General features: G+C 52.1%; 3 protein-coding genes and 2 long non-coding RNA genes across 6 annotated transcripts; 3 read left to right on the top strand and 2 right to left on the bottom strand.

Moving 5' to 3' along the window:
* Positions 1-215: 215 nt before the first annotated feature.
* Positions 216-13,616, bottom strand: dnaaf9 (dynein axonemal assembly factor 9). 2 transcript variants are annotated; one of them, XM_057058391.1, is made up of 37 exons: positions 13,434-13,616; positions 12,691-12,767; positions 12,489-12,614; positions 12,291-12,415; positions 12,025-12,121; positions 11,822-11,928; positions 11,663-11,740; positions 11,384-11,485; positions 11,241-11,296; positions 11,032-11,167; positions 10,757-10,838; positions 10,554-10,590; positions 9,699-9,783; positions 9,554-9,630; positions 9,433-9,477; positions 9,313-9,358; positions 9,131-9,242; positions 8,849-8,919; positions 8,718-8,765; positions 8,567-8,657; positions 8,389-8,492; positions 8,166-8,309; positions 7,971-8,056; positions 7,794-7,895; positions 7,535-7,652; positions 7,342-7,430; positions 7,124-7,258; positions 6,910-7,035; positions 5,934-5,971; positions 5,687-5,822; positions 5,517-5,603; positions 4,786-4,892; positions 4,523-4,597; positions 3,907-4,091; positions 3,772-3,834; positions 3,497-3,590; positions 216-3,412 (listed from the first exon to the last, which is right to left on the bottom strand). In XM_057058391.1, the coding sequence occupies exons 1-37, from the start codon at positions 13,487-13,489 to the stop codon at positions 3,306-3,308; spliced, it is 3,450 nt and encodes a 1,149-aa protein (XP_056914371.1). In that variant the 5' UTR covers positions 13,490-13,616; the 3' UTR covers positions 216-3,305. The 2 variants fall into 2 exon arrangements, with proteins under 2 accessions (XP_056914371.1, XP_056914370.1); XM_057058390.1 differs by having other exon boundaries at positions 216-3,590.
* A 701-nt stretch (positions 13,617-14,317) lies between these two features.
* On the top strand, positions 14,318-16,814 carry LOC130539793 (uncharacterized). Its single transcript, XM_057058398.1, has 3 exons — positions 14,318-14,445; positions 14,522-15,379; positions 15,843-16,814. The coding sequence occupies exons 1-3, from the start codon at positions 14,436-14,438 to the stop codon at positions 16,550-16,552; spliced, it is 1,578 nt and encodes a 525-aa protein (XP_056914378.1). The 5' UTR covers positions 14,318-14,435; the 3' UTR covers positions 16,553-16,814.
* A 261-nt stretch (positions 16,815-17,075) lies between these two features.
* On the bottom strand, positions 17,076-18,565 carry cfd (complement factor D (adipsin)). The gene is made up of 5 exons (XM_057058402.1): positions 18,430-18,565; positions 18,200-18,356; positions 17,970-18,111; positions 17,613-17,903; positions 17,076-17,486 (listed from the first exon to the last, which is right to left on the bottom strand). The coding sequence occupies exons 1-5, from the start codon at positions 18,488-18,490 to the stop codon at positions 17,307-17,309; spliced, it is 831 nt and encodes a 276-aa protein (XP_056914382.1). The 5' UTR covers positions 18,491-18,565; the 3' UTR covers positions 17,076-17,306.
* Positions 18,566-18,786: 221 nt separating this feature from the next.
* Positions 18,787-20,871, top strand: LOC130539801 (uncharacterized). The gene is made up of 4 exons (XR_008954224.1): positions 18,787-19,205; positions 19,338-19,443; positions 19,578-20,088; positions 20,181-20,871. It is a non-coding gene; the product is annotated as an uncharacterized LOC130539801 (long non-coding RNA).
* Positions 20,872-21,717: 846 nt separating this feature from the next.
* On the top strand, positions 21,718-23,169 carry LOC130539802 (uncharacterized). The gene is made up of 2 exons (XR_008954225.1): positions 21,718-22,248; positions 22,692-23,169. It is a non-coding gene; the product is annotated as an uncharacterized LOC130539802 (long non-coding RNA).
* The last annotated feature ends 453 nt before the right edge of the window (positions 23,170-23,622 follow it).

The following is a 23,622-nucleotide window of genomic DNA, read 5'->3' as shown; positions in this document are numbered from 1 at the left end:
AAATAGCCTCAGCAAAAATACAACAATGGTGGGACGGGGATCGGGGGGGCTGGATGATGGGGGGGTCTGAGCGGGGCTTTCGCCTTGAGTCGCTGGGGAGAACTTGGCAGCGGCGCGGCGAGGAACCGCTGATGTCAGAGGTTAGACATGTGGACGACTGTCTCTGCCTGGCAACAATACAAGGACACACACACACAGTGACACAGAGGCAGGAGTGTGATCAAACATAGAAATATTTAATGCAACACACTTACAACAAAGGTTAGAAAAGCTTCCGTCACAGGAAAAAAACAAGTTCCAGCAGTTTGGAGCAGATTTAAACGCTCATTTTGGCACTTTTGAAGTAGCTTGTTTGAGACGACAAGTCATTAAAGTAATTTGTGGTTCGACAATGACGGCGTTGTTGTTTTTCAGTCCGTCGTGACGTCAAACGTCGTCACAAAACACCGTTAAAATGTCCGATTCAAGTGTGTCCACGTCTTTTAACCAATCAGCATTTTTCTCGCCGACAGAAAAGCACAAACTTTGTTTTTGTCCGATAACTTCAGCTGCAGGAGCCTCCGGGTCCAGACGGGACGCAGGGAGGCGGGTGGATGGCTCTTGGGGGCCCCCCCCCAGTTTCATCTCCCCGGTCCAACTGGGGGCAGAATAAGCTCCGCCTCCTATTTTCATTATAACGTTTTTAATCAAACTAACGTTTTATCAAGCCTCGTCGGCAGGACGGCGGCTATGCTAACGCAGCAGCATCGTAATGACCTGGTGGAGGGGAGCCCAATAGCTGCGAGCCCCCCAGCGCCACCTCGCCGGCATCCCCCCCCCCCCTTTGGCTCAGTAAAACACACGTTGCTCGAAAGAAGGACTCCACAGATTCCTTTCACCAAGACGGTTGAAGGACGGATCCTGGCCTGACAACACCCACCCCCCCCCCCATGACGGGGGGGCGTGATGGAGCTGCTTTTCTTAGCGGTGGCCAAGGCACTGCTGGATCAGACGGCCCCGACGCTGCCGTCAGGCGCCTTTTTGCATCTCTTGTTTTTTGGAGCTTGTGCGAAATGTCCGTTTTTGCTGGTCGCAGCTTATTAATTGCGTTTATAAAAATAGTTTTGGTCACTTGAAGGCAACTGAGATCCGTCACAGATAAAACAAACCTGGTTCCTCTCCCTCTCGTACCGGTGGGGGGGAAGGCTACAAGAGTCACGTGACATCACGCATGCACATAGTGAGGACGCTAAATGTGTTAGCCTCCTTTAAACATCGCACTAGCTTACGCAACCCCCACCCTTTAAGGACCGGCTGCTCCGCTTCCTCTCCTCCCAATTACGCTCCCGCTCCTCTTTGACATGTTTCAGACCTTTAGTTGGCCGGACGTCATCCCCGCTGACAATCCAGGTAACCCTCTGTGGTGTTACGCAACAGCAGCGCGATGCAACTGTTGCTGGGGGGGGGGCTTTGAGTGCATCTCTGCAGCAAAGACGCAGCTTAAACAAGAGTTATCTTTTTGTCAGAGGATTTATGCTGCATAACATCCGGCTCGGCGCCCACGGACGGATAAAAAGCCGACCCTGATCTGTTTGTTCTGCCACGTGTCAGCAGAGGCAATGCTTTTTTTGTGCATTTCATTTGTTGCTAAAGGTCGTTTCTGGTATTACGTCAGCGGCAATCACTGCAAATTAGAATTCAGCAGCTCGTCAGCGTTTGTCCTTAAAGAGCAGTCGGAGGGAAACGGAAGAAGAATATAGAGAACACACAAGGTACAATTGCACTTCTTTCATAAGGTAAAGAGGAGGGAAACAATAAGGTCTTTAGCTGGAACGCGCTACGACTACACGCTAGCGGCGCGTTTGTCTGTTAGCCAGCGGGACGTCTGGGACGGCTGGTCGGGACCAGACTGGACCGACTGGGCGGTTGAGGTCAGCAGATCTGAGTTCTTATTTCAGACACGTCGGCCTGTTTAACTTCACCAGCAGCACTGACAGAACGCCGGCGCAGGCTGGACCAGTACGCGCCTCACTGGTGAGCTCTGGCTGTGGTGACCCGGGTCGGTGCCGCTAGCGGCTGCAGATGTGGGGCCAGAGGTGTTTAATCCGTCTGACTGACCTCAGGATGAGCGACGGGCTCGGACTCTTCCGCCGGTCGACGACTCTCGACGTTAGCAAACGCGCTAAAGGACAAAACAGCTGGGGGCCTAAACAACAGGGCTCCTCTGAAGTCCTGCTGATAAGAGGAAGACGTGCATAGAACATCGGTGTGAGACGCTCACGGGGAGAGAACGACCCATCACACGGCACAGGTCCTCACAAGGATACAATACCACGTTAGCGTTAGCCACGAGCTGAAGATCAACACGTCGCGGCATTTCTTATCTCTACAGACAAAGTGTTTTTGTTATTACTGCTGTTATTACGCTTCTAAATGAAACTTTCTAATCATCTGTGTCCAAGAAGAAGTGGGATGTGGGAAGGCTGGTAACGGTTAAAGACGAGGTGAAGGTCCCGCCCACACACACTGAACGTGCGCTCCCCACCTGGCTGCTGACCTGTGATCTGATGCATGACGAGCCGTGCGCTGATTTACTGCTGGACGCTCGCTAACTCCAGCCTCTCCCGACGCCGTCCTCAGCTGTCTGAGAACAAGCGGCTGAAGTCTTCTTTAATGCACGTTCATTAAATTCACTCTGGAAGTCTTAAAATAAAGCGGCGAGATGAGGGCGAGCTGCGTGATTAACGCCATCCTCCGTCAGCCGTCCGCGGCTGATGTTTCTGCCCCGCCGCGCCGTGGCACGCAGACAAGATAACAGGTGGAGCGGGGATCGGGTGACAACAGAGGGGGAGCGCTTCTTGAGAAACCCCACGAGGGAGCCCACCAGAATCACACGGCTATCCATGCCGCTCCAGAAATAGAGGCATTAATTTGCCAACTGTGATAAACAGAAAAGCGCGGGCCGGAGGCGTGCGCCAGTGGAAATTCCCCTCAATTGTGAGCGTCTCAAAGCCGGCAGGCTTAAGGGCCTAATCTGGCCGGGCTAAAGATCCCGTGTTGTGTTGCGTTACGGTTCAGATTTATCTGCCGCTGACGTCGGTGTCTTCGCGCGCTAGCGGCGCCGTTAGCGGCAGCGTTAGCGGAGGTAAAGAAGCCGAACGTAACTCACCGCACAGCTGACGTCTTTATGACAGCAAATTAGGAAAGAATGCGAGGGGATAATGAATGTGCACTCACCAACGGAGTGGGCTGGAACGTACCCCCCTCCCCCCTCCCCACCGCGGTCCCCGTACAGCTAAAGCCGACAGATGGGGGCAGCGGGCCCGTCAGGGGTCGAAGAGGTCCGGCTGCCCCCGCAGCTCCAGCTGACGGTTGAAGAGCTCGACCTCTCTGTTGGCCTCGGCGACGTACTCGGCGATAAAGGCGTCCATGTCTGCACGGGCGAGCGGCGTCAGGGAAACAACGGCTGCGTCCGGAGGAGCGCGGCAGAACCTTTCAGACCCGTGGGGGAGGATACTGGGATGGAGGCTCCTCTTGTCCCCGAAGACGTCCACGTACTGCCGACCGTCGTAGGAGAAGCCTGCTGGTAGAGGATCCAGGCGCCTCTTCACCTGGACACAGGTTCAGCGCTCATTAGCAGAAGAAGCAGCTCTCAAAAGCGCTCGTCAGCTGTGCACACGTGCACACATACGTGCACACGTGCACCGCTGCATGCCAGGACTTTAATTTCGGCCCAAACAGGGCAGCTGGGAGCTCCTACACACTCGTCTGAGTCTGAACAGAAACACTCACACGTATGTGCTCCACTTCCTGTGGCGAGAGGTTCTTCTTGGTCCTCTCTGGCTTCTCCTGCGTCTGCAAGCGCAGTTGAAGAGACACGGAGTGAGGAAACGGGTCGTGGATCAGAACCGGATCTACAGAACTGACCTGCTTGGCGCAGAGTCTGAGCCAGTCCTTGAGTCCGTCCTCTGTCAGGTCCAGACCGTCAAAGACCAGGAAGCAGGAGCTGCTGGAGTCTTTGGGGCCCAGGTTCAGGGGCTGGTTCTGGTCCGGGGTCACATTCAGGCTCCCTCTGATGGTGCTGTAGCTCACCTCCATCAGCTGCTCTGAGTCTACAGGTTCCACACGGGAAACATCTCACAGGCAGCACGCACGTACACACGCACGTACGCACGCACGCACGTACAGCCTGAGCAGCTAACACGGTCGCTGGAGCGGTAGTGAATTAACATTCATCTCAGCACGCGTGTGTGACAAACCCACAAGTTCTTCATGTTTAAAAGTGCTCAGAAACGCTGACGTGAGGAGCAGGAAGAGTGTGTGGAGACACCAGAGGAGCAGGAAGAGTGTGTGGAGACACCAGAGGAGCAGGAGAGTGTGTGGAGACACCAGAGGAGCATGAAGAGTGTGTGGAGACACCAGAGGAGCAGGAAGAGTGTGTGGAGACACCAGAGGAGCAGAGGAGCAGCTGCTGTGTAGCGATGCAAAGCTCTGCATGAAGAACATGAGGACTCATCCGTGAGGCAGTAAAAGGAATTCCTACCAGAAAATCGGACTTTCCCCCAAACATTGTAGACGTTTCCTCTGAAGGGACTGGGGCTGAGCGCCGACCTCCAGGCTGCAGGAGAAGGACGAGAGTCTCATATTAAAACACGAGAAGAGAGTTTATTTCACAGCGATCGGGAGGAGACGGGAAACACGTCAGCAGCTGGAGCAGGGCGGCTGGTGCTGGAGGCCGCGGCTCACATCTCCAGCTTCTCACACGTGGGACAGTCGAAAAGTGGAGAAAATTGCTTTCTGTCTCACCTTTACACCGAGCCACAAATTGAGGCCTCTCGAGGGGGCGTCTGAAAGTCAGGCAGAGCTGGACGAGGCCCAGAGACCCAGAACCGGTCGGGAAGCAGCCTCTGCACCTGAAACGCACGACACGTGCACGTGACACACATGGGGAGAACGCCGAGCCGGAGCGAGCCGGAGCGAGCCGGAGCGAGCGCTGGGATCCCGTCTCTGGCCGCTGACGTGTCAACTCCGACGGGGCAGCGATACGTGATTCGTTAGCAGCGGAGTGGAAGCGGGAGACGATTCCCTAAATGTCAACTTTCTAAAGTGTCTCGGCCAACGAGCCGCGGAGGTGTGAGAAGCGTCTCCGACACGGTAACGCACACACGCTCTCCAAACAAAGCCGCCCCACGAGGGGCAGCAGATGTCCGGAGTGTGAGCTGACAGCGGAATTTAGCGGAGGTTCATGTCGGGCTGACCACTGAGGCATGAGGAGCCGCTGGAGCCGCTCCAAAAGGAAGGAGACCCCTCCGTGGACACGGCAACTGGACGGCGAACAGCTCGTTACTGGGCTGCCAGGGGCCAGCTGGTGATAGGACACAAGATGCTCCGCGGGGCTTAACAGCAATCAGCAGCCGATACCCCAACAACTGAGGCAGAGTGGCGATTAAGGTGCAGGGAGGGAGGCGGGGAGAGAAGCTGGGGGGGGGGGGCAGCTCCGACCAACAGAGTGGAAAACAGAGCAGGAATGGACTCACCACCCGGGGTAGAGGACATAACGTGCCCTCAGCATCTGCGGCTCGCTGAAGCTGCTGTCCGACAGGATCAGAGCCACGTCCTCGTTCCTGAAGGATGAAAGTTACTGAAGCAACAACGAGCAGAACGGAGCCGGCGGGGCCGTCCGAGGGGGGACGGAGCCACGCCCTACCTGGTGACGGCGCCCCTCTCCGCCCGCGTGAACGCGGCGGTGGGGTTGGAGGAGCGCAGCAGCTGCTGGAGGTGCTGCGCCAGAGGCAGCTCCTGCTCCGCCGCCGGCCCCGTGAACACCAGCGTGCTCACCACACCTGCCAGGACAGAAGGGACTCACGTCAGAGACGGGACAGCAGAGACAGGGGGGGGGGGTGGACAGAGGGGGGGCGGGGGGGGGTGGACAGAGGGGGGGCGGGGGGGCCTACCCTGGCTGCACTGCTCCAGCAGCTTGGGGAACGCAAATCTGAAACAAGAGACAAGAACAAACATGAGCACGCACGTCACGGTGGCGGTAATGAAAAGGGCAAATGCATCCCGGTACGGCGGCCGAGCCATGAACAGGCCAATTCCGTGTTACTGCCGTGAGCTTCCCATGTCGTGATCCATCGCTGGGCCGTTATAGGATGACATCACGACCGCCGCTGGAAACTGACCGATATAAAAGCTTTCTGTAACCTCGTTTCATCTTAACATAATTTATCCTGATATTTCACATCGATCTGCTCCGTGAAAGGGCGAGCGGCGAGGCTGCCCCCCCCGCGCGCCCCCCCGCCCCCCCAGCTTGGGGCCGTTGGCCGTTTGAGAGGCATTTATCTTTCCTGTCACAAAGTAATGAAGTGTCTAAATTCATCACAAAGAATAGATCATGACTGACTGATGAGCTTGACTGAGGACATGGAGCTGGGCGTTCATGTGGACCTGAGGGATTAGAGGGATCTGCTGGGGGGGTTGACAGGCGGGTCAAGCCCAAGATGAGCTAACCACACCCAATTAGCCCCCAGCAGCCTCCACATAATCAGGAAGAACTTGCTGCATAAACCTCCAGTAAAGTTATTTCCAACCACATTAATAAATTGAGCACACACAAAAACAGGGGTGTGTGTGGGGGGGGGGCAGCCTCAGCGGCCCCTCTGCGGCCCCCGCCTGTTACCCAGAGTGCTGTGTGGGGCGGCTCAGCCGCTCTCTGACGGCGCGAAGCTGCGTAAGCTACAGCTAAAGCCTGCAACAAAAGCAGCGTGAGATTATATGTTGGGCTGATCCTCTTTATGAAAGAGACCCGACCTCATGCCCGAAGCCTCCACAGCTCCAGGAACTGGACGTCCAGCCCATCTGTCGCCATCCACTCTGCTTCTGCTACTCTCATGCTCTCATGTCAGCCACACTAGAGCCAAGACAGTTCACCTGTGCTCCATGAAGGAGGCCAGGGGCTCCACGCAGGCAGTGACAGCACCGATGGTGAAACACGCCGGGACAGATGGGTCCGGGTGGGAAAGCAGCGCCTGGACCACATCCAGGACATCTGTGTATCTGAACACACGGGGTCATCAGACAGCGTCCAGCTGCTGGACGCCTCAGGCGAAGACCTGCCGAGGCGTTCGCAGCCCATCGTTCTCACCCTGGGGGGAGCACCAGCAGACGGCTCCGGCCTCCTGCTTCTCTCCGGCTCTTCAGGAAGTCAGTCAGAAACTGCTGCAGGTGAGACGCTGAGAAGCTGCACGGGCTCCTGGGGTGAGGCGGGTACAGCGCCAGCCTGCAGGCGGAGGGACATTCTCAGTGCATCACCTGCAGCCTCGGATCAGAACATGTTTAATGTTGCTGTTGGGGAAAAGGCACCTCTCACTCTTCTCTTTGGACTGTATGAGGAAACGGCAGAGTTGCTCTTTATGGCTTCCTGGTAATCCAGTGATGATGTTGATGATGATCTGCACACACACACACACACACACACACACACACACACACACACACACCTGTTTTTAGCTCCATCTGACGGGAGAGACTGAACTCAGAGGACCGACAGGCTCACCTTGTCTCTCTCTCTGTTGGCTGGACCGCTCAGCTCTGCAGAAGGGAAGAGCGCCCCCAGGTGGCCATGAAGGATAACCTCCTGACTCACACTACTCAGAGCAAAGTGCTGCAGAAACCTGACAGGGGGAAAAAAATCTAACCGTCAGGAACACGCAAACATCTCTTAATGACTAAAGAGGTGCAACATCAAACTAGGAAACAAGCAAACAGAGTTCTGTGGCTGGTGTGGCCCGTCTGAGGGACCCGAGTGCACTAACATGTCCTGCTCGGGCAGCTGGGAGTAGGAGGTCTTCAGGCTTCCTCTGCGTTTGGCCACAGGCGGCTCCTGACTGTCGTGCAGCTTCTGCAGCCTGGCGTGGCTGTGGTAGCAGAGCCACACAGATCGAATGTTAGCACACCGATGGCACGAGATCAAAGACAAGACGTGATCTTACATGTTCCTCTGGCTCCAGCTCAGCTGCTCTTGGTCCAACATCTGCAGGTTTAGTCCAGATTCAGCATTTTCCCACACTGACAAAACCTGAAACAAAAGACTTTGTGTAACAGCTAAAAGTCTCTCAGGACCTCGGGGAGGTGATTAGAGTCACTGAAATAAAGAGCTGTTCCATCAGCAGCAGTCACTGCTTCACCTTGGAGAAGAAGGTTCTGTGGCTCTTGGACCGAGGCTGAAGAGCAAAGACCAGACACTGGTCAGAGGTGTGGAGGGGGAACGGCAGGTGAGGCAGCAGGCTGCTCTCATACTCCACGAAGAGAGACGCCACGCCGCCGGAGTCCTGGGGACGAGACCACACCTCCACTTACACCCCCATCCCAAACGGCCCTGACCTTCCCTGCTATATTAGCGAGTGTTACCGGGCTGCAGAACCTGATGGTTCTGATGTGACTCTTGCCCAGAGTGATGCTTCCATACTGGGAGTGGATGAAGAGAAGTCCCTCAGAGAAGAAGACGATTTTCCCTGCAGTATTTAAAACACGTGGAGTCGCGACTATTCATGTGAACACTGAAGGAGGAGGAAGATGGAGGTCTCACCTTCCTCATGTGTGGACAGGTGACTGCTGCAGGACAGGTACGCTGCGTCTGCGTCGGTCAGCACGGCGCCCAAACACCGGCTTCCCTCCTCCTGTCCAAGACATCGATGAGCTTCACGGCTGCTGTGTGAACACGCGTGTGCTGGACTCACCTTGATGAGGAGCTGGGCCTGCTGGGACTGCTTCACATCAGCTTCCATCTGGAGATTTAAAAAAAAAAAAAGGATTCCAGACGTTCACGTGTGGATCGACCAAGGAAGATGGGTTTGCAGCTGAGGTTTACCAGCCAGCAGGCGTAGGGCGGCACCGTCGTGGTCAGGATGGTGGAGCAGCCGTCCGTGGACACGCTGCCATCTGTGGGAACGAACGGGACGAGGAGATGAATCACCAATGCGATTGTCTGGACAGGAGGCGGTTATTCTTAGACTGGCGCTCGGCTTCGAAATGACCGTTGCCGTCTGTTAACGGCCATGCGGGGAATCGTCCTCATTATGGAAATCAAATTTCTTTAGTGGAGTCGATCAGCGATCGATTGTAATCAGACTTGATCTAATCGATATTTTACCTTTCTGCTGAATGTTGATGCTCGACTCCAAGAAGGATTCAGAGAAGACCACGGAGCCGAGGTCCTGGCCCCCCCGCTGCAGATCTGGGATGTCACGCACGGTCACGGAGGCCTGAGGACGACAAAAGGAACGTCTGAGCAGGAAGTTCTTTGTTGTGGTTAGAAGAAAAGACGAGATTTACTGTTTTGATGGCGAAGCGGCTCTCTGCATCGGTCAGAGGAAGGATCCTGGAAGGGACAAAAAACAGGGGCCAAATGTAGAGCTGGCCAAGAGAAAGACCCCCACAGGCAACAACACGCACCTGCCCTGGTTATTCACCGCCTGGATGGTAAAGTCACACCTGGATCTGGGGATGGAACACAGAATCCGTCTGACTTCCTGTTGGGCCGAAAGGTTCACGTGGGGAATGAATAAAACTGCACCTGAGAGAAGAGCAGTAGCGACTCAAGTCCAGGGCGGCCAGCGTCATCACAAAGGTGTTCTCCGCCACATCTTTAGCCTGAAACAACAGTGCATGAGTCCCTGTGCACGCCCTAACACCTGCAGTCACTTAGAATATGAGCTGACTTTGGCCAAGCTGGCGGTGGAAGAGAAGCGCTTGATCCCCGACAGGACGGCCTGAACAGCAGCCGAGTAAATCTGGGACAGAAGCCTGCAGAGACAAGAAGCTGCAACTGTGAAAACATCCACAAAAACGGGGTCCTGTTTTATTTGCAGATGTCAGAGGTCGCGCAGAGGTCAGCAGAGGTCCAGGGAGCTTCGTCATACTTGGGTCACATTAACAACCACGGGCCAAAGATTTGGAATAAATGACCTCCAAATGGTTTTAGGATCACGCTCACGACATCAATCATTCTAAATTCACTCTGCAAGGCGACCCCGCGGCTCGTGCCCGGGTTTCAGCCTTTCTGAAACAGATACGGGTTATCTTCGGCGCAAAACAAATTAGCCCCAGCGCTCCACGGATCGCTAACCCCAGCAACTTTATGTAGCACCCGACCCAGCGGCAGCACCTGTGAGGTCCAGAATGGCAGCTCGTGTCACCAGTGATGTCAGATCCTGTTACGATAAACATTTTTCCACCGTCTGGTCACATACCTCCACCAGACCCTTCGCCCTCCCCGACAGACACGTGCTGGTGTTAACGACGAGTCCTGCTCATAACGTTAGCATCCTTGGCAACGCTCTGGCTGGTATTAGCACCAGAGGGTATTAAGATATTAGATGGTGCGATCCGCGGTGGAATGGGAACGCTGACATCTGTCCTTCACCCCATGAGTGATGCACCAGAACTCCACACCCGCATGAGTCCAGCCTCTATTTTAAGGTTTGGGTCAAAGTGGAATTTTGCAGGTTTTCGTACAGAAATACTTCACTCAATGGCAGAGGGGAAAATATCCTTTGAAAGGTTCAATCACTTACAGGACGTCTGTGTTCTTTTGCTCTGCGTTTTGATTCCCTGTGGATGAAACACAGCAGATGTAAGTGCGTCTTTTGACCAATTAAATCAAGACAAATGGATTTAAATGAGATAAAAATCTAATATTAGACTAACTCATTAGGGCTGACACCAAGAATAGTGATGACATTAATCTAACAGAGCTTAAAAAGCAGTATCTTCTCACCAAGGTACGGAGAGTGAGTGGTCCCGAAGAAATATGTCCGTGAGCAGGACAGAGGAGCTCTGGGTGCTGCGCACTGCAGGATCTGAGATCAGACGCATGTGTTCTGGTTAGGATCTGACCGCAGCCACCTCACAGTTCCCATGAGGGACAAGGAATCATCCTGCAGAGGTTCTCAGACAGCAGAACCAGAAAAGGGATTCTCCTGTGTGGACGGCTTCACCTGCGGGGAGCTCTGAGCAGCAGGACTGATGGAAGCACCACAGCCTGGTTCTCACCATGTGTGTGGCTGGACGGCCTCCAGGACCTGTGCTGCGGACCTGATGACTCTCCGAGGCAAAGTTGAAGGAGTAATTCTCCAAATCCTCTGAGGAGGAATGTTTCCCAAACAGCACGAAGGGCTGCCGGCCTTGACTGGAACACATTGATTACATCAGCACAGGGATCAGGTGAAACCTCCGGAGCGTCTGGAGAAGGTCGGGAGTACCTCTTATCTGGGATGTTGCTGGAGCTCAGGCCATGGGTGTAATAAGTGCGGAACGGCTGAGGAGCGAAACACAAACATCATCAGTGACACTCCTCCTGAAGGCAGGGCTGGTGCACCCTGAGGTGGAGGAGGACTGGACCTACTTCTCCTGCCTGTGCTTCAGACAGCTCCAAAATGGACAGGTGACTCTCCAGGTCCATGCTGGAGAAGAAACAGCTCCACTGCTTCTCGAAACAAGCCAAGTCCTTCAAAACACAGACAAGCAAATCCCAGAAGTCACCATCTTCACAGCGTAATGCACGAGGCCCGACCAGGAGGAGCCCCCGTCACACGCTCAACCACGTAAACCGAAGGAAATCACTGAATTAGGACAGTTTCAGAATCCTCATAGAGCTGCAGAGCGGCAGAAGAGGCGGCGCTACCTCGGTGATGACCTGGTTCAGAGACACCGGGTCCAGTCTGTTGTAAACCTGCCACAGCTTCTCGCTCACGTCCATCAGCTGGAAAACAAACACCAGCGTGAGACGGACGGACGGACGGACGGAGGGACGGACGCCGGCGGCCCTGCCAGCATCTCCTACCTTATACTTCATGGTGAAAAAGCTCCCTCTGCCGATGCCGTCCAAGGCAAACGCCTGAATCAGGGGCCACTTCTCCACCATGAACATGTCAAACGTCTGCATGTGTCCTGCGAGTGCGGAACATGAGTTGGACTCGTGTAATAGCACTGTTATTACAAGCGTAATAGAGCGGATGATGGTAAAGCAGCTGTGATGACGTGTACCCTGGGAGCTGTAAGGAACTCCGATACGGGAGCAGTCCTGCACCATCGTGAGGAAACTGGAGATTTTAAATTCTTCCGCTGCTTCCTCGTCTTCATACTGGGAGTCGGAGGAAAAGAGGGATGAAAAAGGAAAGTCTTGTTCAACACATGAAGCATCAACGTGTCTGCAGAGCTTGGAGGCAACAAATGCTGTTCTGTCCTGTGTTTCCTGGAGGAGCGTGAGAGTCAGGCGGAACCTGTGACCAACACGAGGACGTGCACCCTACCTCGGCCTCGGTCATGCAGTACAGGTGCAGATTCCTCCAGTGGGACACATACGGCAGCAGGTAGCCGTAGTTGACGGGGTTGCAGTACAGGTGCACACACTGGGCCTTGATCAGCAAAATGACGTCTGGAGAGGAGGCAGCAGCGTCTCAGAGAGGCTGAACCAGCCGAAGGACTCCCAGTGACACCTTAAAACTCACCGTCCAGCAGGTCTTCAGGAAATTCCTCAAGAACGTGCTCCACACTCGGTGGATTTCTTCCATAAAGGCCATAAAACAGGTATTTGGCCAGTTCAGTGCATCCTTCATTATATCTGCTGTCAATTCCTAAAACAAATGTGACAGAAGTATTAATTTCAACATCTAATAGAAGGTGGAGACAGGCTGAAGATCACGCTGTTACCCAGAGAGCACAGGATGCCGTCGGTGGAGGCCGGACCGTCCCGGAGGAGCGCCTGGACCTGCCGCAGCCGACAGCAACTGACACAGACACCGACAGTTTGGTTCGATCAGCATCAGAAACATATTCTTTGGTCAGAAACATCAGCAGCTTTGACAGAAACACCATCTCGAAGAAGAATGGCATCACGTGCCCTCAAAAAGCAGGCGGAGGAACTGAGAAGTGCCGGGCAGAAACTGAAAACAGGCGTTTTAGAGCAACACAAACGTGCAATTCGAACATGATTTGTGATAACAACTCTGGATCATCCCTCCATCTTTAAAGATTCTAAATCCCCACAAACTTCTATTCAACAACCATTTATTTGCATTTAGGTAGAAAATCTCAATACAAGCACAGAAGAAAATAGAAATACCATCAATCATAAAATGCACCACATAAATTCTCAGTAGATTATTTTAAACCTTTTAAAGTTACTCCTGATTTCATAATAATGTTAAATCAGACTAATAGCACAGATTTACTCCCTTTGTTAAAATCTACTGATTATTGCGCTTTCTCTATTAATCGTAATGCTGTTTGGGGGGGGACCATAATATGCATCTATTGATGACTGATCCCTTAATATATTGATTGATTCCTGCTCTTTTGGACCGGTGGATCAGCTGGAACCATTAGAACCTCAGCTGCTGCAGCTAGCATTAGCATGCTAGCTCCACTCCCAGGCGTCTCGGCGTCGATGTTACCTGACAGCCGGGTTGACCCCGGACACTTTCCCGTTGACTCTTCTCATGCCCGCCATGCTGCTCGTAGCCGCAGTTTCTTCAACCCACGTTATAAAAACGTTGTTTGGAATTTTCAGTCGGAAAAACTAAGGTCCCTCTCCATCATCCTGGGAACGTCTACTCAAGATAGCAGCAACGGGCTGAACCATTCCATGATGGGGGGGGGGGGTCTAAAAAATCTACAATTTATTTTAAGAGGAGAAAATATTAAAAGAATTTATTCGAGTGATCCCCAACGTCCTAAGTATATACGTATACATACTGGTTTAATTTACTTGTTCAGAAATACGGACATATCTGTCGTTGCCAGACGGTCCCCCCCGTCCTTTGGCAGGAGTGCTGTCTTGGTTTCGGCCGCAGAGAGATGGTGCAACCCCTGAGTAAGCGCATCACCATGGAGAGGAGCTCCTCACCACAGGGATGCCTGGACCAGCTCCCGTCAGACAGCAATCTAGCCATAACGATGGGACACACTCCAAACGCACACTTCCCTCCATTGTCACCATCAATGACAATTGCATTTGATGTTTATTTACATTCCATCTTAGTTCCTGTTTCAGCAGCAACGACCACATCAAGCCTCATTCTGGCAGAAACTCATCCCAGTCATTATGTTTGAGGAGTTGCCTTCAGTTCCCACTTATGACCAAGATGATTAATCCATTCTATTGCAACAATTTGTGTTGGATGAAGAATATTGTCAGTCTGTACTTCAGAGCTGAAAAACAAAGAGTGCGGGGGAAACCTGATCCTGGGGAAGTTCTTTTGTGCAACTCAGCCATGACGCCCAGAGACAGACACCCTCGACCTGCAGCATTTGTTCCTGGGTTGTCAGTGGAATGCACTTCCTTGAGGTGCATCAAGAAGCATCTGGCATCGTACCTTTGTCAGAACCAGTACGGCCAGTTTCAGCGGCTCTCTTAAGCTGACAAGGATCTCAGACCTGTGCACACCTGAGAAGACATGCAGCACGGTGAGTACTTCTCCGTAGAAGCTTTCTCTTTAGAAAAGATGGCGTTGCTGTTGACGGATACATTTTAATGTTGCAGATTCGTGTGAAATGTTGCGCTTGTCAGACGGCGTGAGGAGCCCCGGGCCGGAGGTGGTGGTGCTGTCCACAGCAGAACAGTGGCTCTGTTTGAAGGCTCTGCTTCAGGGCAGCTCAGGGAACCATCTGCAGTGTAGCTTCAGTTCTCAGGGCTCCAACCAGGTGTGCGAGCTGACAGTGGAGCATCGCTCCCTCTGTCTGCGCTACGCTGAGCTAAAGCAAGACATGAGCGAGGAGAACATCGGCCGGGAAATAGAGGGCTGCTTTAGGTCCTGCAAAGATGGAGTCTGTATATTTGTGCTGCTGATTGAAGGGGGATTTTATTCAAAAAGGGAAAGAAGAATGATGGAAATCCTGCAGGCACATTTTGGAGCTGAAGCTTTGAAGTTCTTGGTGGTTCTCTCTCTGGAAAACGTAAAAATTGTCGACACGCTGGACGACAGTCTCATGGAGCTGATAAACACCTGTGACGGAAGATACTGCAGAGTCAGCGAGGCCGGAGCTGGCGACGGTCTGAGGCCGCTGTTCGAGATGGTCGACCTCACGCTGACCGAGCACGGCGGCACGGGCTACAGCGAGGCCGCGCTGGCCGCGGCGAAGCGGAGCAGCACAGACGAGTCGTCCATGAAAATGCTGAGGCAGAAGGTGCAGGAGGCCGAAGTGAAGGGACAAGCCTTCGAGGAGCTGGCGAGGTACCAGGAGGACAGGAGAGCCAGAGAGATGGAAGCACTGAAGGTGAAACATGCTGAGGAAAGGAAGAAAGAGATAGCCGAGAGGAAAAAACACGAGTCAAAGCGAGAGAGTCTGGAGGAGGCCGTGGTGAGCCACAGAGCCATGCTGCAGCGCCAGATGAGTGAAGGTAACTTCTTTGACACAAATGTAACTTATTGTCATTTTTATTATTGCTTCAAATACGTTGAATTAAAAGAAAAGTTCGTTTTATTTCATTCATGAGCACATTAGTTTTAGCAGCTGGTGCTCCTCCCATCTTTGACCACTAGAGGTCAGCAGAGGAACACACGGGCGCTGTTTACGTAGAATCGGAACCAATAATTTATGGAGCGTAAACAAGCACATTTATCTAACAGCAGTTGTTGATCACGGGTGTAAATATTTTCAGAATAATGTAAAGTACATATAATATTGCATTAAGGTGATTGACGTGTTTTCTACTCGTCATTTTCTAATATACAGTACGTTACTTTAGTTTTTACTGACAGAAACGAAAACAAACACTAAAAACTTGCTTATTTTAATGTCTTGTTTTTTTTATGATAATTCATTATCTACAAGCTGATTTAACTTTTTGTGTGTGCTTTAAGGTAACGATGCAAAGAAGACGTCGGTCGTCCTGTTGGGCCTCTCTGGATGTGGGAAGACTTCGGCCCTGAACCTGATCCTGGAGCGAGCGGGTGGTCACTACTCGGTCAGTGAGTCGCGACCTGAAGCCCCTCAGGCCACCCTGGCCTGTGACAGAAAGAAGGTGTTTGCAGAGGGACGGCAGCTCATCCTGGTGGACACCCCTGAGATGTGGGACGAGGATGGGATGGAAAACCTGGAGCTGGTCAAGGACTGCTTGGCTTTGTCCCTGCCTGGACCCCACGTCTTCCTGCTGGTGCTCCAAGTGGGGCGCTTCACCCAGGGCGAGAGCAACATGCTGGCGCACCTGCAGAAGGTCTTTGGGCGGGACTCCGTGGAGCACAGCATCGTCCTCTTCGTTCGCCTCGATGGCGGCGGGCAGAGGCCCCCGAGGATCAGCGATTTCGTGGCCGGAGCCCACGCCACCCTCCAGGGGGTGGTCCAGAAATGCGGGAGCCGCTATTACGAGCTGAACGTCACCAAGTCCCAGAATGCTCTGAGCTACCCCCAGGTGAAAGAGCTGCTGGCTGGAATCAACAAACTGGCGGCGGCGTTCGGAGGTCGACCCTACAACACCAGGAGGTTTCCAGTGCAGGAGCTGCAGGAGCGGAAGAGACAGATGGAGGGGCGGAAAGAGGGGGCGCCGGAAGGGAACTCCCTTCTGAGGAAATAAAGCTCTTTTCAAAGCTCTTTTCTACATTTATTCGCAAATTCCCTCTGATTTTGGTTTATTATATTACAGATGTATTGTGCATTCTTGTGAAAATGCCTTTAATGGCCGGCAGGTGGCGACATCACCGAGACCTGATTGGAGGAGAAAACCACTCTGGAGAAGTTTGCTCCGGAATTTCTGGTTCCCTCCCAAACGACGCCGTTGTGTTGATGTTCAGGATTTATGTCCCTGTTTGGAGTCTAATAAACACTGACTCGGGTCAGGCCTGGCTACTTTTCTCATTAATCACAGCCTGAAGCATCGCCGCTTCCACCAGCTTCTAAATGGGGAGCAGCAGTTTGAGAAGGTTCACGGTGCGAAGTTTGTGCTACATCTCCGAGGATGTAAAGCAGCAAGCATTAAATTCCCAATAAATTAAAGATATTTTTTTTAAACTAAACTGAAGATTTGATCTTTTCCGTTTGTGCAGAGAAGAGAAGCCTGGCTGACGGTTTTACTCACATCTGGACGCAAGAACGAGACATTATCAGTTTTTATATTTACTCTTTCATATCTCATCATGTGTAAACAGGATCCATCGGCTGGTGCCAACAAAACCAGGATGTTGCTAAAGATCCACTGGGTTGGTTCTTACACATGATTTCAGTTAAGACAGCATCAAACTGGCAGATTTACATGTTAGTGAAGCCAAAACAGACAAACAGAAGTAAATAGGGTCGATGTTTGAATACATTGGTTGGTTCTCAGATGCTCTTTAGCTGCTGGGAGCCTCTGTTGGAGCCGGTTCCTCGGCCATGACCCGGTCCACCCAGGCAGTGTAGTGGGAGATGATGGTGTAGACTCCAGGCTTCTTCAGCTGGCCGCACTTCTTCCCACCGTTGGATGTGATGCCCACGGCCACGCCGTTGTAGAGCAGCGGGCCTCCAGAGTCACCCTGGAACACAAGGAGTCCACAATCAAGGTCCCAAAGAACTGCTTTGACTATAAAACAGCTCAAATTATTCCGAAACATTGGCGGTTAAATCCGCCTGGAATGCCGAGACACTCCGGTCCAACTCACGTCGCAGCTGTCCTCCTTCCTGAACGGCTTATCGCAGGGATCCTCACAAATTTTGTGCGCGCACAACATGTTGTTTGTGAACTTTTTGCCAAAGTAGTCGCTGCGTTTGCACCGGGCGGAGCTGACCACCTCCAGGACCACCTCCTTCAGCTTGTCGGGCCTGATCCCCAGGTTGTCCACCGACCCCCAGCCGGCCGTCTCCACCGCCGCGTTGGTGCCGGGGTTGGTGCCCCCCTCCCGCAGGTATTCCACACTTTGGACGGCGTGGGAGGCGTTGAAAGGTCGGTCCAGCTGCAGAGCAGAGCTTCAGATGTGAGATGGCTCCCTCAGCTGGAGATGAAAGACAACCAGACTCACTTTGATCAGCGCGATGTCGTTGTCATAGTTCAGCGTGTTGTAGTCTGGGTGATTGTGCAGCTCCAGAATATCAAATGTCTGTTTGGTGTCCTCGGCTTGGCTCAGAGAATGGACCCCCAGGACCACCTTCCGTCCGTTCGGCCTGAAAAACAAATCGCACGGATGAAAACGACGGTTAGCAACAAGGCTGGTTTAGCAAAAACGTCCTATTTAGAAGAAGATCTTCTCACCCCGTCGGCAGACAGTGGACCGCCGTCATCACCCACTGGTCCGCCACCACAAACCCTCCACACTCGTGTTTCATGCTCTCGCCTTCGGGCACCTGTATGGACGCCATGTAGGGCCGAGAATGCGCCGTCGCCTCTCTGCCGCCAATGATTCCCTCACCTGAAACCACAAATACAGAGCAGGACACACAAACACGGACACGGGCATGAGGAACCAGCGGCGAGTCGCTCACTGTGGGAAACGAAGGCGAGGACGAAGACAGCGGCAGCCACACGCACGTGCTTCTCCAACATCTTGGTGTCTCTTGAATGAAGTCAGATCCAGCAACGGCGGCGTTTTAAAGGCTCCAGCTTGAGGAGAGGAGACATAAATCAAGGAGATATGCAGCAGAACACATGTGGGAGTACGTCCATCCTCCTGTTCCACAGTTCCGGGAATGTGAAACAGGAAAGTAAACACATTCTGAGACGTTTGTTTACAACCCTCCACATTCTTCAACAACACGTTAATAAATTGAGGTTAAGGGAGGTTTTCGACCTCCGGGACTTTCAGAACTCCCCTGATCTAAGACCTGAACACAACAGCGGTGTTAGAGGTCTCGATGGTCCCTGCTCTGGCCTCTGCAACACTGAGCGCTGCAGTCGCTTCCCTCTTCCGGTGATTCCGTCTGTTAGCATGTGCAATGCGCTGGCAGGATGCTGGAAACCAGTCGGTTCTTGGTGGCATCACCCGCTGGGTGCTAACTGCAGAATGTTGCCAGATGCTAACTGGAGTCGTCAGCCTTCCTGCATGTTGCTGTCATGGCTGGTCAGCTGACCCGCAGCAGCTGGAGGAGCAGTTTGTGGGGGCACCTGAGGTAGCAGGGCTACATCTGACGGATACGGAGGTGCAGCAGAACCTCCTGCAGCTGCTGTCTGTCTTCATCTCCCTCTGACACAGGAAAGCGCTCAGACACGAGCAGAACCAGACGGCAGACACCCCCCAGGCCCTGCAGGCTTCATTAGAAAGGTGAGAAAAGATTGAGGCTCACCTGCAGAACGTTTTGGAGGGAAACACGTTTCCGCTCCCTGAAATGAACCTCCAATTTCCAACCGTGATGAAAACTGTTTTGCAAGAGCGTCTGATTGTTCCCTCTGTCAGATGTGATGCAACCGTGGGCCCGAGTGCAGCTGTTCTGTTCCCAGACCCGGTTCAGGCCGCCGCCGCTCCTGCCAAACACGTCTGAGCTGCGTCTAACGCGGCTAAAGTCAGTAATTGCTGTGTTGTGCACGTTTCCCTCCACGTGTTGAAGTGAATATTACAGCCTGACTTCCACCTGTGCTGTGTGTGTGTGTGCGTGCGCGTGCGTGTCTTGGCACCGTTCGCTTGTTTCGTGTCCAGACAAACCGAACCTGGAGCTTCTCTCGGGCTGCCAGCGGAGCTCTGCTTCTCCTCGGCCGGCGTGTCGGGGCGGAATGATCCTGCGGTGAAACACAGCCGTCGTCAGGGAAACTTTTATTTGTCTGATTCAGGTTTGGGAAGAAGCCGAGAGGACGCGAGACCTTCCAGAGGCTCCATCACACGGTTCAGCTGAGGTCGTTCACGTCTCCGCTTCTAAATTATTCGTCTCATCAGGTTTGATGGAGGTTCCACCAGAAACCTGTGAATTCCTGTTTAAATCATTCCCACATCATCTTTTCTCCAGGTAAATAAGCGAAACAGGCCAGTCTGACCCATTAAAGTGCTTTCTGACTCCTGTTTGGAGCCTTTATCCGTCAATATTTACACAGACAATCTCATAATTTGTAGGAAAGACGTCACATCAGGATCTTCTAATGATGAGAAGATCTCAGGATGATGAGAAAGACTCTGGATCAAAGATCCCAGAGTTCAGAAACCACCAGTTTGATCCGTAGGTGGCTGATCGCTGTTGTGTGACAATGTTGAAAAGTGAAGCTGAATGCACATCTATACATTTATATCTCTGATATTTACATTCCACAGTGTTAAACTGAGGACGTAACTGCTCATAAATCCAGAGGACCATTAATGGAACACGTCGTTCTAAAGCTGTTGCTAGGACAACAGATCAATCAGATGGTGAGATGAGATGCATATCTTATAATTACTGGATCTTAAGTGATGCAATGAAAAATAATTATGAGATTTTATCTTGTAATTATGAGGCATTTTCACATGATCATGAGATAAGAATCACATCATAGTGTGTAAGTTAAACATTATCTCAGAAATCGACTATAACTGTGATAAACGCTAATGAACCAGTTGTTATTTTGTTGTGTTGATCTCCTATTTATCATCCATAAGAATATTTTGGAGATTATTTGTTCCCAGAACGAGGATCGGACAGAAAGCGGCGGCCTGCGCTGCCCCCTACAGGCGGTGTTGAGCATTACAGGGCCACCGCTGGTGACGTCATCTCTGTTCTCACAGTTTAACTAAGTTTTGATGTTTAGTCGTGACAAACTCACCCAGGGACTTAAAAACTCACCATTTTCAGCCCTTCCCAGTTTTAGAGCTGATTCCTGGTGAAGCGACAGCATTTAATGGTTTTTGTAGATTTGAGCTCGGACTTTTCAGCCGACTCATAAATTGTGATGTGTGTTTAGATGATTACACTTGTAATTACTCTCTGGGTGTTGTCAGTTACAACTTTGGCCTCCAGCAACCAAGCCCACCCAGCCAGGTGTGTGTGTGTGTGTGTGTGGTGTGTGTGTGTGTGTGGTGTGTGTGTGGTGTGTGTGGTGTGTGTGTGTGTGTGAGTGTGTGTGTGTGTGTGTGTGTGTGTGCGTGTATGGGTGGTGTGTGCATGCAGCCGTGTCTATCTGTTCATCCATGTGTGTGGTCTGACACTGAACTATTTATCAGATATGATTTAACAGACTCATTTTCTACATTCTCTCTCCCCTCTCTCCTTCCCTTCCTCCCTTCCTCCCTTCCTCCCTCCCTCTCTCTCTCTCCCTCTCCCCTCTCTCTCCTCTCTCTCCTCTCTCTCCTCTCTCTCCTCTCCCCTCTCTCCCCTCTCTCTCCTCTCCCTCTCTCTTCCTTCCTTCCTTCCTTCTTCCTTCCTTCCTTCCTTCCTTCCTCCTTCCTTCCTTCCTCCCTCTCTCTCCTCTCTCTCCTCTCCCTCTCTTCCTTCCTCCCTCTCTCTCCCTCTCTCCCTCTCCCTCTCTTCCTTCCTTCCTTCCTCCCTCCCTCTCTCCCTCCCTCTCCCCAGTCTCCCTCCCTCCCTTCCTCCCTCCCTCCCTCCCTTCCTCCCTCCCTTCCTCCCTCTCTCTCCCTCCCTCCCTCTCTCTCCCTCCCTCCCTCTCTCTCCCCTCTCTCTCCCTCCCTCTTTCCTCTCTCCCTCCCTCCCTCTCTCTCCCTCCCTCCCTCTCTCTCTCTCCCTCTCCCCAGTCTCCCTCCCTCCCTTCCTCCCTCCCTTCCTCCCTCTCTCTCCCTCCCTCCCTCCCTCTCTCCCTCCCTCTTTCCTTCTCTCCCTCCCTCTCCCCAGTCTCCCTCCCTCCCTCTGTCCCCTCATTCTCAGACGCTGACTCAGCTGCTCTGTCAGCCTGTTTTCAGCCCTTCAGTCAATCATGTGCTGCATCATTTTTCCCAGATTTTTCCCAGATTATTCCCAGATTTCCCCCAGATTTTTCCCAGATTTTTCCCTTTTCCTGATACTCTGTCGTCCATCATCTCGCCCGGCTGCTTGTGAAGCGCCTGTATGAACAGCCGGACAGTGAAAGGTCCAGGTCCCAGTAATCGCTGCCTCCCGTGATTTCCTTACGTTGTCTGTAGATGTGGGAATGTGAGGCAGCTGGACGGCGTCTCCAGCGGAGCGAGGAGGGGGATTACTGCTAAACGGCCTGTTTCCTGCACCAGCTCGGGCCCATCTGATGGGAGCTGCTGCTGGGGGGGGGCTCCACACGTCCAACCGCTCTTTAACTCTAATCTCTCTAAGCTGACGTCTTATTCCAGGCCGGGGTCCCACAGACCTGCATCTTCACACCATCCTGGAAAACATCAGTCTGGGATTCAAGGTTTGGAAAGGAAGACGTTTTAGACCCAGGTGGGAACTTGCAAACCTCAGTTATTCTGTTTAAACTATAATCTGAATTCCAGGCAGCAGAAATCTGCAGCTAATCTCTGTAAACACTTCAGATAAATGTGTTTTTAGACACTTACGTTTTCTCTTTATCGTCCTTATTGCAAAACAACATTAAATGCTGGTCAAATTTTAGGTCTTTTTGAAATCAAGTGGTTTCTTTTAGAACCCGGTCTCATTTTATGAATTAAAAATAAAATATAAAGGACGGCAGATGATTCTGACCCTCACATTTGGATTTATACATGAACACAAAGTTAACCGTCTCAGAACATCCTTCCTGGGTTTTCACTGTCTTTTAATATCTGTGTTTTGAATTCTCTCATCTTTAATGACTTTAGATGAATTAAACATCTGTGCAGCTGCTGAAGTTTGAATGTGTGAAACGCTTCGCTTCCTTTTCTCAGGCTTGTTCATTCCCAGTAGAACCAGTAACGGTGCGTCAGAACCCGCTGGTTTCCCAGGAGAACGCTGAATCCTGTAAATCTGATGTTCCCTTTCCCGGTGGTGGTCCCGGTGGAGATCCCACCTTTCTCACTTGGTTCCTTGATCCGGCTGCCTCGCCCATAAGCCGGCCTTTGTATGAAGCTGCGTTTGTTTGTTCATCCAGAGACGTTCCTGAGAACCAACGACAGTCCCAAAAACTGCTGCTCACATTCCCACAATGCAGGCGTTCACAGCACAACCAGCGGGAGAATCAGACCCTCCAGCTCTGTAATTACGGCTCCCGGGAATATAAATTAATCCCTGAATAAAGCGGGAGGATCACTGGGGAAATCACGAAGGCCAAATGATTTATATTTATGCTTTATAAAAGAGGGAATGAAGGTTGTTAAAGTCAGCTGATGGTTTAGCTCAGCAGAAAATAAAATCATCTTCATGGAATCAATGAAATAATTAATTCAGCAAAGCTGCATCATCATTTATCCTTATATTTAACGTAAAGCAGTTATCTAAGCCTAGAGAGCCTAGCGGGTTAACCAGTCTATTTATGGGGGTTAACCAGTCCCAGTGTAACCAGTCTGTTTATCCTCCCAATCCCAGTATAACCAGTCTGTTTATCCTCCCAATCCCAGTATAACCAGTCTGTTTATCCTCCCAATCTCAGTATAACCAGTCTGTTTATCCTCCCTGTCCCAGTATAACCAGTCACTCAGTCAGGGGACCAGAGCTCTTGTCTGAACTCGTGTTGTCATGTTTCAGATGTAATTTACACAGATTCAGATCGGACCACCCGTGTGTGTGTGTGTGTGTGTGTGTGTGTGTGTGTGTGTGTCACATTTGGGCCGGTCTCTACAACTTCAAAACGACTGTTTGAAGGTTCATATGTGGCTTTAA

This window comes from Takifugu flavidus, chromosome 16 (genome assembly GCF_003711565.1).
Source record: "Takifugu flavidus isolate HTHZ2018 chromosome 16, ASM371156v2, whole genome shotgun sequence".
Lineage (NCBI taxonomy): Eukaryota > Metazoa > Chordata > Actinopteri > Tetraodontiformes > Tetraodontidae > Takifugu > Takifugu flavidus.
Note: the sequence above shows the minus strand (reverse complement) of the source record. Positions and strands in the feature narration are given on the sequence as shown.

Bases quoted from the DNA above. Each gene is read 5' to 3' on its own strand.
- cfd (XM_057058402.1), bottom strand. From the start codon at position 18,490: ATGTTGGAGAAGCACGTGCGTGTGGCTGCCGCTGTCTTCGTCCTCGCC. The intron at 17,904-17,969 runs GTGAGTCTGGTT...TCTGCTCTGCAG, and splicing joins ACGACATCGCGCTGATCAAA to CTGGACCGACCTTTCAACGC. The intron at 17,487-17,612 runs GTGAGTTGGACC...CTTGTGTTCCAG, and splicing joins GGAAGGAGGACAGCTGCGAC to GGTGACTCTGGAGGCCCGCT.
- dnaaf9 (XM_057058390.1), bottom strand. From the start codon at position 13,489: ATGGCGGGCATGAGAAGAGTCAACGGGAAAGTGTCCGGGGTCAACCCG. The intron at 11,741-11,821 runs GTAGGAGATGCT...TTTGTTTTCCAG, and splicing joins TTTTCACCATGAAGTATAAG to CTGATGGACGTGAGCGAGAA. The intron at 8,920-9,130 runs GTAAAATATCGA...TCGTTCCCACAG, and splicing joins CATCAACATTCAGCAGAAAG to ATGGCAGCGTGTCCACGGAC.
- LOC130539793 (XM_057058398.1), top strand. The intron at 15,380-15,842 runs GTAACTTCTTTG...GTGTGCTTTAAG, and splicing joins GCAGCGCCAGATGAGTGAAG to GTAACGATGCAAAGAAGACG.